Here is a 13,041-nt window from a genome sequence, read left to right as displayed (position 1 = left end):
ATAGAATTAAGTGGTCTATTCTATTTCTATTTGAATATGTATTTATCATTTATTTGTGATATATATATTTATCGTAATGTGTGTGGAAAATTGACCATACAAGTTTTTTTTCGTATTCACAATAATGGAAAATCTATCATACATATGTTGGTTTAGTCGCTTGAAATTATTTATTATTTTTTTTTTATCAAACCTATGATAATTAATGGCATTTCAATATATTAGTGACGTGCTATCCGGGTAACTTAATATTTAGCTAAGGTAGAGGTGGGTGGAAAATATATTAACCAAAAAAAAAAAAAAAACAACCAAAATAGTAGTGCCAATTGAGAAGTTGATGGTTTCCCTATGAACTTTTTTTTATAAAAATGATAGTTATATGTCGGAAACATTTTGTTTAAATTTCTTTTTAAACAATATATTATTTTTCAATCCCTCAATATAAATAAGCATGTATGTTTTTTTTTTATTTTAAATTTGACCCAAACTCGAACCGGATTAATCAATTTAGATAGGCTTATATTGACGTAGGCTTAAAACTAGTGGTTATGGGCTAACACCCTTGTCCACATAAGCCCAAAAGGGCGTGAAACACCCCCTCCCCATGGGGCGTGAAGGGTTTAGATGTGAGTGTGGTTATGAACGTTGGTTTGGTATGTGTGTAACCCATGTGACTTGGGGAATTAACGCAGTGGTTTTAGGATATTTTATTTGTAATGTAGTGGTTTTTAGAATAATTTATTTGTAAAAAGATTTTTTTTAGTTATCAAATACCTATGGTTATGCATGGTAAATGAAAAGCTAAGGGGTCTGTTTGGCAACATCTGAATGGTTAAGTGCTGAATCAGTAAGAGATTTGAAACATTAAGTGCTGAACCAGTAAGATGTCTGAACCATTATAAGTTAGTATAATGTTTAACCGTTCAGAGGCAAATGTCTGACCATTTCAGATTAGAGGTCTTAACCATTCAGACTTAGTACAATGCTTAACCATTCTGAGGCAAATGTCTGAACCATTCAGACATTTGTTTGCGAAACAAACAGTCTGAACCATTAAGTGTTGAACCAGTAAGAGGTCTAAACCATTAAAAACTAACCAATCAGCCCCTAAGTAGTGTTTTCAGTTATCAAAATATAAAACTTAAATAGCGATAAATAAAATAAAACACTTTGAGCAATAAGGAAGAAAACACTAAACATCAAACCCGAGAGAATAGAACAAACAATGGGCTAAAATGTCATGAAGAACTAGAACCAAGCTTATTGAACTAAAGTAAAGCCCAAAACAATAGCCAAATTTGGATCAAATAACAAGGATCACATAACAATAATCTTAAATGCAGTGGGCCACAGATCCAAACCTTATTAACCAGCATCTTTCAAAATATGGTCATTCTGTTTTGTGGTCCAAACCAGCTCACCTCCATCAATATGGCAAAAGCCCACCAGCAGGCAAGTTGGCAACCCACTTTTTCTTAAACAAAAGTGGGTAAAATATTGTATCGAAAGTACCAATCCTGTAAACCGTCAAAAATGAGTACCGAAATTCAATCGGAATGCTACGGTTCAATACGAGCACCAGTATTTTTGGGTACCCAGTACCATTTAATCATTTGTACTTCAGACCGTGTCTTTTTCCATCATTCGTGAATACATATAAAACAAAAGCGTACCTTGAATAAATGTAAAAATAAAGGACATTCAATGTAATTACCTTAGTTAAAGACACCGCATGCAATTTAGTATAAATTTAAATGACTAAAAATTGCAATTCACTCTACCATCTATATCCAAAAGTTTAAATTTAACTTTTTTAAGTCCATTACTAGCATTTTCATGTCAAACAGTGCCACACTATTAATACCATCCTTCTGTTAATACCATCCTTCTGTTGGTAAAAAAATAATACGTATTAAAAGTATTTTAAAAAGTAACAAAGAATTAAGTTCTTAATACATTAATATATATTAAAGAGTAAACTGCTATTTTGGTCCCTGAGGTTTGTTCACTTTTGTCACTTTAGTCCAAAACTCAAATCTTTTAAATCTGGTTCCCTGTGGTTTCACTTTTATTGTCATTTTGATCCAAAAATGAAATCAGCTCACATTTGGCTGATAAAATCCTGTTATTTTATCCTTTTCCTCAGGGGCAAAATGACCAAATATCAGTTGATTTCATTAATTTAATTAATAATATGTTATAATAAAATTATATTGACCGTTTTGCCCCTAGTGAAAAGGACAAAATAACAAGATTTTATTAACCAAATATGAGCTAATTTCATTTTTGGACCAAAATGGCAATAAAAGTGAAACCACAGGTACCCAGATTTAAAAGGTTTGAGTTTTGGACTAAAGTGGCAAAAGTGAGCAAACCCCAGGGACCAAAATGACAGTTTACTCTATATTAAAAGTACTAGGTTAGTAATCCATACATTATACGGGTTGAAAAATAAAAAATGATAAAATTCATAAAATTGTAATATAGGTTGAATGTTTAAAACTTGTTCTTATTATTTTTTTTAATATGTGGCAATGATCATATAATAATAATGTAGTAGGAATATAAACACATTTAAAATGGTATCAAATGAGTACTTGTTTATTGGTTAAAAGACAACCATTCCATTTCTAATTTCAAGTTTTACCAAGTTTATTTAAATAGCATAAAGCATACAAGTTTATTGCCCAAGGTAATGTTGATATGTCCCATAGCTCAATTCAAATGGACGTTCCACTTATAACAAGAAATAAATTTTCAATCTCTAAATAATACATTTAATAAATACTAAATTAACTTAAATCAAATGTGGATCAGGACAATGTTTAGTCATCACACATCTGATACTTGCAATAATTATAAGGTATCACACAACTCAACTGATACAATAAAATTTAAAACACTAACCATTTAAGTTGATACTCGCAAGTGAGAGAAGCCCTATACAGTAGATAATTAGATAATAACACGTAACACACATATATAGCTCCATTAGCGGGATTGAAAGCAAAATAACATAGATTTGAAGTTGAAATTTGAAATCTATCTATAACCAAAAAGATGAAAAACAGGAACAACTTAATCGGAAGAAATCAAGCGCGGGATTGATTCAGTTTTACTATATTGAGGAGCGATTGTTTGACCGTAACTCTCTGATTAAAGCGTCAAAGCGAAAGTGAAGAATAAAAAAAGTCAAACTAAAACATGAATTACAGAATTTATCTGTTAGTTTGTTCACATAATTAAAACTAAATAATTAAATTGTTAAATTACTTAAACAATAAATGTCAATAATGTAGAAAAGTTTCCTTTCAAAATCTTGGATTGTCAAGGTGTCACGTGGCAACCCAAATTCTTTATTTATTAGATAGGATAGATTTTGAAATAAAAAAAAAATACAATTTTGTCAAGTCTGGCATTTTTAGGAATAATAAAAAAACTTTTGCTTGCAAACAGATGTTGGTTTCATAAAAACTGTTCCGTCTAAAATAAGATTTTGGACACGTTAAGATGTAGATGTGAGAAGAACTCATGGGAAGTCTATACCCAGCCAACCATAAACAAATCATGAGTTTTTAATGGGCAAAACAAACAATATTGATTAGCATGAAAAGTCAAATTTTAAACTAGTCGCAAACTCTTAACGAGTAAAACAAACAAAATAACTTGTTGATAAGAAGAGTTAAATGGGCCAAGTACAAGGCCCATTTTTGAATCAAAACTATTGTAACATCATTATCACAAATAATTATCAACTTGTTTGTAGCTTTCCGAATCTTATTCTTTTATTGAACTCTGATATATACAATCTTTGGGCCTTGTAACCCCTCGGTGAAATGCAAAACATTTAAAACAACCCAACAAGTGTCTTTAAGATCACCAATTACAATATTATACAAAAACATAAAACAAAATTATACATAATTCACAATTGATTTTGGTCTAACAAATGGTGAGCCCAGAAGAAAAAGTGACCCCAGCCATGTTTGAGCCCTGCATCTTAAACTCAGGAAGTGGGTCCAAAGCCCATTTTGACTTTTCTATGTCAAAACTAAGCCAAATAATATCCCAAACACCCTCAAAATTTGACATCAAAATGGCCCCAATTGTCCCTTCTCTTTCTTCCAAACAACCCATCATAACCCCATAAGGCTTCTTAATCTCATCAATTAGCCCATTTGGAACCCTTGAAACAAAGGCCCATTGCCTTCCATTTGGGCCCAACCCCCACAACTCCACACCTTTCACAACCCTAATTCCTTGATTCGCGTCGTCCAAGCTATCGGGCCCAGACCGAACAATCAACATCCGCCCGTCACCATAAATATGTAACCGATTAATCACGCTTCCCCAACTAAACCCAACCGCCAACTCCCCATCCTCAACAACACCCGAAAACACCGGTTGCACAACAACGGGCTCATTCATATCCGGCCCAACAGAAATCACAACACTTCTCCTCGGCCCATTCGACGCACTTAAAAATATCCTATCCCCATCTCTATTCTCGATACGTGACGGGCTCATATTCGGGCTCACAACACTCTCCCTCGCAACGGTTGACTTCCACTCGTTAGTCCTCGAATCATACTCGAACAAAGTCGGGCTATTACCAACCATCTCCGCAAACAAAAACCGAAACCGGCCCGAACCCGGTGGGCCCGCTAGCAACTTAATCCCGGACCGCCTCCACGACGACGTGCCACGTGGGCCCAATGGGCTATGTGGAACCTTTTGGACTTTTTTAGTCATGGGATTAACGGAAACAACTTCCCGGCTACAATTCAAAGCGAAAAGGAAAAAGTTGCCGGAGGCCGTCAAGAAATAAAGATCTTCACCGGGAGGAATCACCGGTTTCAATATATCTCCGATCATCACCTTAAACCACCGTTCAGATGAGCGTGTAAAGCCATGGATCACAACCGGATCACGGTGCCATCTTTTCTTGTAGACAAAGAGCCACGTGGAGGAGCTTGATCGGAGATTGTAATCACGGAGAAAATCTTGATCGGAGATCACGGAGGTGATGAATTTGTTGACGGATTTTAAGTGGAAGATGTCCGGTAAAGCTAGGCGGAGGATTATGAAGTGGATGAGCTCCGATGGGAGGAGAGTGAAACCGACGGTGGTGGAGTTTGGCCGGTTTTCCATGTAAGTTTGATCGGAAAAGTTGTGATGGTTGTAGACATGATGGGTTTTATATATATTTTTTGTTGAATGGATGAAGTGGGTCTTGAAGGTGGATTAAATTAAAATAATGAAATGGAGGGTGATGTTTTTTTTTTGGGTTAAAAGTGGTTTAGTGGAAAAGACAAGGGGCGGGGGGGGGGGGGGGGGGGGGGGATGGGTTTCGGTTTGGTACATAGGTTTAAGTGGTTTTGTATTTTTAGTTGTTAAATATATGTTTGTAGTCACTTTGATTTTGATACATATGTTTTTTATTAGTGAGTTATAATATAAGGAATTATTTAAAATGGTTTTAAGGTGGAACAGAAACCGTTCGCTTCTTCAACCCGTGAGCCCTCGAGCATGGGAGTCTGAATGGTGTTCTCGTAGTGAAGGGGTATGGTCCCAAATACTGCATCGACCAATCAGGTCGTGCACGAGATCATACCTAATCACCAGATTAGTTTGGTGTTTCTTCACGTAGGTTACGTGCTTACGACTAGTCTTTTCCTCTCTCACATACCCTTCTTCATCATCAAGAGCTAGTTCTTGTGAGTGTTTTTTTAAAAACGTTGCGGGTTGGACTTTGAAACTTTGGCCAAACTAATAACCAAAATTTTTGTTATTAAGCAGATTTATTCTCGAGGAATAATCTATTTGCACTCAAATACACCATCTTGACGAGATTAATTAATTGTTATATTTAATTAAAATATAGTTTTATTTTGTATCACCTTAATATATGTTATTTAAATAAATTCGTACACGTCATTAAAATATAATTAAATTATTTTTATTTACACTTCGATATAAATTTTATTAAGAACTTGGTGAATTTTTTCTATGTTACCAACATATATTATATCGAATATGACTAAGCGTACATAAAATATATGTTTGAACCTCGAAAAAAACAAGCAAATTGTAATACATATTCAATTCAATTATATAACATTCTATCTTGTTAAAGTTATAAAAGTCTTCTATTACAAAAGGAAGTAATAATAGCTCAAAATTGAAGGACTGGAGTGTAATTAGTCGTAAGTACACAAAAAGGAGTAGGCAACGTCGTCGTTTCATAAAAAAATGAATGGTTTAGATTGCACGCGTGATGCAAAATGCCAAAATTAATACACAGTGACTAGGCTTGTTCTTAAATTAATGGTCATAGAAAGTCAAATATTTACATGGGCCTACTTCATGTTTCTTGTAGGATTCGATTATGCACTTTGGAGTAGGGATTGTTACGGTATATGTTTGGTATCGAACTGGTACCGGTATTGAAAGTATTGATATCAAAAAATGGGAAAGTGGATACCGGTATTTATGGGTGTTTTTTCGGTACCGAAAAACGGAGAAAGTAGGTGTCGGTAATGAATATGCCCGGTATAATCCGGTATCGATACGGTACCTGTTCGGTATTGGTACCCGGTACCAAATGCTCATCCCTGCTTTGGAGTGTAAATTATAAAATATTAAAATACGAAACTAACATTTGTTTAACCTTAATCATTGTATTATTTTAAGTAGATTTGATTTAAATACATCAATTATAAATTATATAATATAATAAGTATTGGTGTGACTGTGGTACTCAAAAAATGAATGGTTGGGATCATGACTTATAACATATTTATTTATAATTATATACATAATATTTTAAAAACAAGCTACGTAGAGCATTTTTATTGTTGTATTAAACTTTAATTTAAATCAAAGTATTTTATATGTGTTTCGTTCCTAATTAATTTCCACTTGTCGTTTATATACTACATATTTTTAGTCTTTTAAATATACAACGAAATTTTGTGTAGGAAAGTAAGAGGGTGTTTGGGGTTGAGTTTTTAAAAAAGATTATGCGTTTTGAATAATCAGACTAAGATGATTAACTGTAACAAAACGTGATGTTGAAAGATAGTGTTTGGATTTGATTATGTTGCTTGATATCACAATAATCAGATAATCAACTATTTAAGTGTTTGGCAAATATATATTTAAAAAATAAACAAGTGAAAATCGTTTTATAAACGCAAATAATCAATTTTTGGAAAACTGCGTTTTGTTGCATTAGGGGGGAGCTGCTTTTGGAAAATTGCGTTTTGTAACTTTCTAAACACAAATAATCATTTTTTTTATTTTTTTTTTTACCCAAACACTCAAAACTGATTATTTACGATTTCAAAACTCAATAATCTAAAAATCTCCTTCAAAACTCAACCCCAAACACCCTCTAAGTAATTTTAAGCTATTTATGAATTTACCTTTAAATATCAAATATTTTAACTGAAAATCTAGCCATAATTTAAAAAAGAAACTGAAAATGTACAATTCAAAACAAACAACCACCACACCAGGACACCACCTTTATCTTGTTGCATTGAATTATCATTAATGAACAACTACACAATCATGAAAATGAATGTTATAAAGAAACCTTGTGAACCAAATTAAATTTTCTAGGAGTTACTTGATGGATACTCAAATACAAATTCAATTTTAATTGTACGAAAATCATATAATCACTAAAATATGTTGTTTTAAATGTGATACATAAAATAATAATTTTAAGAGATATTAGATTTAAATAACCTAAACTTTCACTAATTGGTCGATAGCACTCTTAACTTTCAATTTTTACCACACCACGCCTAACTTTCAACTTTCTGGCCTATAGCACTCCTAAACTAACCCATACTAACCCAGTTTGCTGACATCATCTGCCACGTCACTAAACCAGTGCCACATCATCAAAAAAGCCAAGTCAGATGCCACATCAGAGGCCACGTCATCAAAAAATCCACATCAACACACAAATGCCACATCAGCAAAAAAACCAACTGGGTTAGCGTTTAGTTAGTTTGATAGTGTTACTGGCCAATAAATTGAAAGTTGAGAATGGTGGGGTACAAATCAAAAGTTAAAAGTACTATCGGTAAATTGATGAAATTACAGTATCCATAATTTTAAAAGCATCTCTTTCTCTCGTATGACATGTTTGTCTTTCTTGCACTAACATATAATGAAAAAAATATTAAGGAATGGGAGCTTATTATTAATTTATTCATAATCCTACACAAAAACGAAATAAGGCATGAAAGTTGCCGTCACTATGATGAAAAACGAAAACATAAAACAAAACTATACAAAAACCCAAAGGAAAGGGCCATGCAAGCTCGAGTCACCAATCCCCACCAATTTGTATAAAGGTTAATAATAGTTTTCGTGATAATGTAAGCGTGAGTCATATTAAAAAAGTTTATATACACGTTGTTTTTTTATTTGAGTTTGAGTTAAGAAAAACAAGATTTTTTTTTCAATTTCAAATTAACTTGGAGAAATAAGTAAAAAATTATCTGAAATTATTCAAATGTTCAATTGATAACAAGTTTATATTATTTGCAATTATATAATTATTATGAGCATATTTTAATATTAATAAAATATGGAATTATTATAATCACACTGTTTTTGGTGAATATATATTACTTTTAACTAGGTTAATTATAAACCCATTTATTACAAGTGATTGTACAATAAAAATGATATAATTATATAATTTGTAAAAAACTTCACATTGCTGACATATATTTATTAATGTATGACAATTCACACAACTAAGTTGAATTTATTACAAAATTTGGTATATATTCATTTACAACACTAAAAATACCATAATAGGCCGTATATTACACATGTTAAATACTAAAAAATATGCAATGCACATATATATATATATATATATATATATGTGTGTGTGTGTGTGTGTGTGTATGTATAGGTAAAGGATCCTGTACAAAGTCCTACTTTTGTAAGAAGTGTGAGAAATAATTTGGGGATGACAAGTGTCCTTTATCTTAATTAATTCAAAAGGGTACATTAGTAATTTACCTTTCTTATCAATTAATTGTGTGTAACGGTTTTGGAGTTAATTTAGGAGATACATATCTTTTTGGTTTATACATGATCTCCTATATACTGATCGTAATTCTCATTATAAAATCGACGCCCTTATTTAATTGATGAACGTAAGGATTTTGATCACTGCAATTCTCAAGTTTTATTTAATTCTCGAAATACACACAACGGATCGTGGTGATGCAAGTATACTCGTGAGGTTTTATAATATTAAAGGGTTATATACACAAAGCTTCGATCTTGAATTGGTGTTTTAATATTTTTTGGATTCCAGATAAAACACCAGACTTGAATCATGGCGTGGTGTTTTATCTGTAGATATTGTTCATGGCGTGGTGTTTTAAACATCTGGAGACAACACACCACGCCATGAACAATGTCTCCAGATAAAACACCACGCCATGAACAATGTCTCCAGATGTTTAAAACACCACGCCATGAACAGTGTCTCCAGATAAAACACCACACTATGAACAATGTCTCCAGATAAAACACCACGCCATGAACAATGTCTCCAGATAAAACACCACGCCATGAACAATGTCTCCAGATAAAACACCACGCCATGAATCTGATTACAGTTATTCTAAACGTAAAGCACCACGCATTGAATCTTATATAAAACAAAAAGGCTTCCGATTTAGATCTTGGTCATTAATTCCGATATTTTAAGGAAAAAAGAGCGAATGTAGGTGTTTTTGGTTGTGTAGAATACGGTTACCATATTTAAAACATTGAAAAAGACACTATTGCCCTTCAATTTTACATAAGATCCCTCTAATTAAAACACAAATTACATTTTTATACCCTGTTGATCTCAACCATTAGATCAAATATCCAATGGTTTAAAACACTTCTTACCCTTCTCACATTTTAAACACTTTTTACCATATCCCTACCCTGTATGTATATATGTATTCTTCATATGAATTAAATTACGTATTACATTACATATAGTAGTATATATATATAATATGATTTTTTTATTGAGTATCATTTAAATGAAACTATTATTTAAATTAAATGAAAATAAATTTATCGGTATGTTATAAATGAGATTTGTTTTTCTTATTACTAATTGTTATACGGATCTAATTAATAATTACTTATTATAAAATTATAATCTAAGGTTTATATATGATGAATACAATATTTTAATAATTAATGGTTAATATACTATATTACAAATGGGTAAAAGAATAAATTTATAATGTTAAAATATGATTAAGATACTCTTTTTCTCACCTTATAAAAATTTCTTTATTTATGGTTATTGAGGGATTTGGATGGGAAAAAAATTGATAAGATAAAATATGATAGTGGGATATGTCCAACTTTGTGTTCATTGTTAGGTAAGTAAGGTAAGTAAAACTGGATAGATAGATATGTATTTTTGCTATACATTTCATTAAAGCAAACCATGTAAAAAATCATTATATTATATATCCTAACAAATGCAAAGGACATGTATAGTAAATTACAATTAATTAAACATAAGGTACATCGTAAAACAGTGGCGAACCTTGAGATTTCTGACCGAGGGATCGAAAACGTATATACCCAAAAATTTCTATAAAACGGGGGTCGAAAACGTACGTACCCAAAAATTTATATACGTAAACTATATACTCTGCACTACTGAGCGAAATCTCGCCCCACTATGCTTCGCCAATGTTGTGAAATATATTACTTACAAGTGTCAAAGGAAAAGGTTTTAAAAATGTCTTTTTATTATGGCTTTTATTTTACTATTTTAAAGAAAATGTTTATTGCGGCTTTTATTTTACTATTTTAAAATAAATCTTTTATAGATAAATTTTTATACTAAAATTACTTTAAACATATTATATTTTTTGCTTATAACTATTAAGATACAATGTTTTATAAAATTCTAAATATGTCATTATGATATACTTAAAACGGAGTTGTAAATAATAATTTACAAGTGCTCAAAACACATGCGTACATGTCATGAACGTTATGTTGTGATTTAGTTTTTTAAAGTGACGAATTTACCTTCTTCCTTATTTAATGAAAATAATATAATGTTTTATAAATTTTGAATATTTGTTACGGCGTACTTATTTTTATTCAGGATAAGATAAAATTATTTGAACATATCAAACATAGTTATTTTTTGTTCTTTCCTTGAAAACTAAACCAATACCAACCAAATAACATTGGTATCAGTACCATATTCATTTTTAATGATTTTCTTAATGTACCAAACAACATTGTTATCGGTACTTGTATAGTAACGGACCAAATCGATACGGACTGAAACTCGCAGCGAAACGCGGGAATTCTACTAGTTGTTAACAATAACCTTATTATCTTTGTATTTTTTTATATATTTAAAGAATATACAAAAGGGGGATGGTTCAAATGAAAACCACTTTTATTGTGAAAACTTGAAAACTAACTAAAAAAAGCCTAAAAAACACACAATTTTTTTTTTAATTTTTTTATAAAAATCGCTGGTTTTTATATATAAATAAAAAACATTTTTCCAAAAAAAAAAATTGTGTAGTGTACATGTGTAATAATACACATGTGTAGTACACATACACATGTGCAGTATTACACATGTGCACTACACAAATTTTTTTTTTTTGAAATTTTTTTTTGTTTATATAAAAAAACCTGCGAAATTTGGTTTTGCAAAAAAAAAAATAATAAAAAAATTTTTTTTTGTATGTTTTTTTGACTTTTTTAATTAGTTTTCGAGTTTTCACAATAACTAGTAGTTTTCATTTGAACCTTCCCTATACAAAAGTTGTTTATTGATGATCTTATTCTAAGCATGACCACAAGGGGGTAATAAAGTTAGTTTATTTTTAATAAAAATATTTGAATGACTCACAAAATACGAATCTATTTATATTATATGAATATATTTTGAATCATACACTATTTTTCCTTTTACAAATTAGATGGCATGAACCGACCAAATATTTATTTGCTCTTGGGTGCCACTAGAATCATCATTCTTTTATAGCTTTTGGACACTATGTGACGACCAATTCTTTCTTTTCTTTGTTTTTATATGAAGTGGGTTAAATCATGCCATGTCATTTTTATTTTCCTTGACGAACTTTTTGTACACAAAATAATATGATGTCTTAAATTTAACCCATCGACGAGAATGCATTTTCATTAGGCTAAATCGTATGTGATAAAGTCTCATGCCAAATGTGGACATGGTACTTCACTATCAGAGTCGTTCCAACGTTTTTGGAGGCCCTAAGCGAACTATAAAGTCGGAGCCCTATTAGATTGGTATAAAGAGAATCACCAACTCAGATTGAGATTTGAGACATTAAATAACCATAGCGATGATTTTTCCTAATTTCGGCCTAATTTCGCGCAATCCGCAATTAGTTTCACATTGGTTATTTAAAAGGCGTCGCAAGTAAGAGGTTTGGTGTGTTGTGGCGCTGCTTTTGGATTCTGGAATGAAGCGTGCGAGGACAGTGTGGATAAATTAAAATATATGTAAATAATAAAATTTGGAGGCCCTTAGTTTGAGTGGTCCTAGGCCTTAGCCTAGATTGATAAGCATAACAGGCCAGCCCTGCTCCTTATTAACTAGTCTAAAGTGCAACAAAGCCTCATAAATTCCCTACTACTACTACCACTAATTTTTAATTTATAAACATAATAAGTTTAAATTAAAAAAAATGCTATTTAAAAAAAAGCCAATTACAACATAAAAAAGTTACCATTAAACTACAAAAAAAGGAAATACAAGACACAGATAAAAATAAAGTATTAAAACAACCAATTAAAAACCCCTAGTTTAAATATTTTGCTCGAATTCGCTAATTCTTAGTTTCGAAGATTGATTGGTCCCTTGACGAGCAATGCGAAAAGTCTTTCTCAAGAAACTTTAAATCCTCTTGCATTTGTTTTTCCTTAAGGTATTCGTTCTCTTCTTCCTTGAGCGTGACTAAAAGAAAG

At 31.5% G+C, this 13,041-nt stretch overlaps 1 protein-coding gene across 1 annotated transcript; it reads right to left on the bottom strand.

The window, feature by feature from the left end:
- Positions 1 to 3,748: 3,748 nt before the first annotated feature.
- On the bottom strand, positions 3,749 to 5,259 carry LOC110886811. The gene has a single exon (XM_022134664.2). It carries the CDS (start codon positions 5,149 to 5,151, stop codon positions 3,943 to 3,945), a length of 1,209 nt encoding a protein of 402 aa, XP_021990356.1. The 5' UTR covers positions 5,152 to 5,259; the 3' UTR covers positions 3,749 to 3,942.
- Positions 5,260 to 13,041: the final 7,782 nt, after the last annotated feature.

The sequence above is a fragment of the Helianthus annuus genome, chromosome 10, assembly GCF_002127325.2.
Source record: "Helianthus annuus cultivar XRQ/B chromosome 10, HanXRQr2.0-SUNRISE, whole genome shotgun sequence".
In the NCBI taxonomy this organism is placed as follows: Eukaryota; Viridiplantae; Streptophyta; class Magnoliopsida; order Asterales; family Asteraceae; genus Helianthus; species Helianthus annuus.
Note: the sequence above shows the minus strand (reverse complement) of the source record. Positions and strands in the feature narration are given on the sequence as shown.

Excerpts from the sequence above, each read along its gene's own strand:
- LOC110886811 (XM_022134664.2), bottom strand. The coding sequence starts at position 5,151 with ATGGAAAACCGGCCAAACTCCACCACCGTCGGTTTCACTCTCCTCCCA.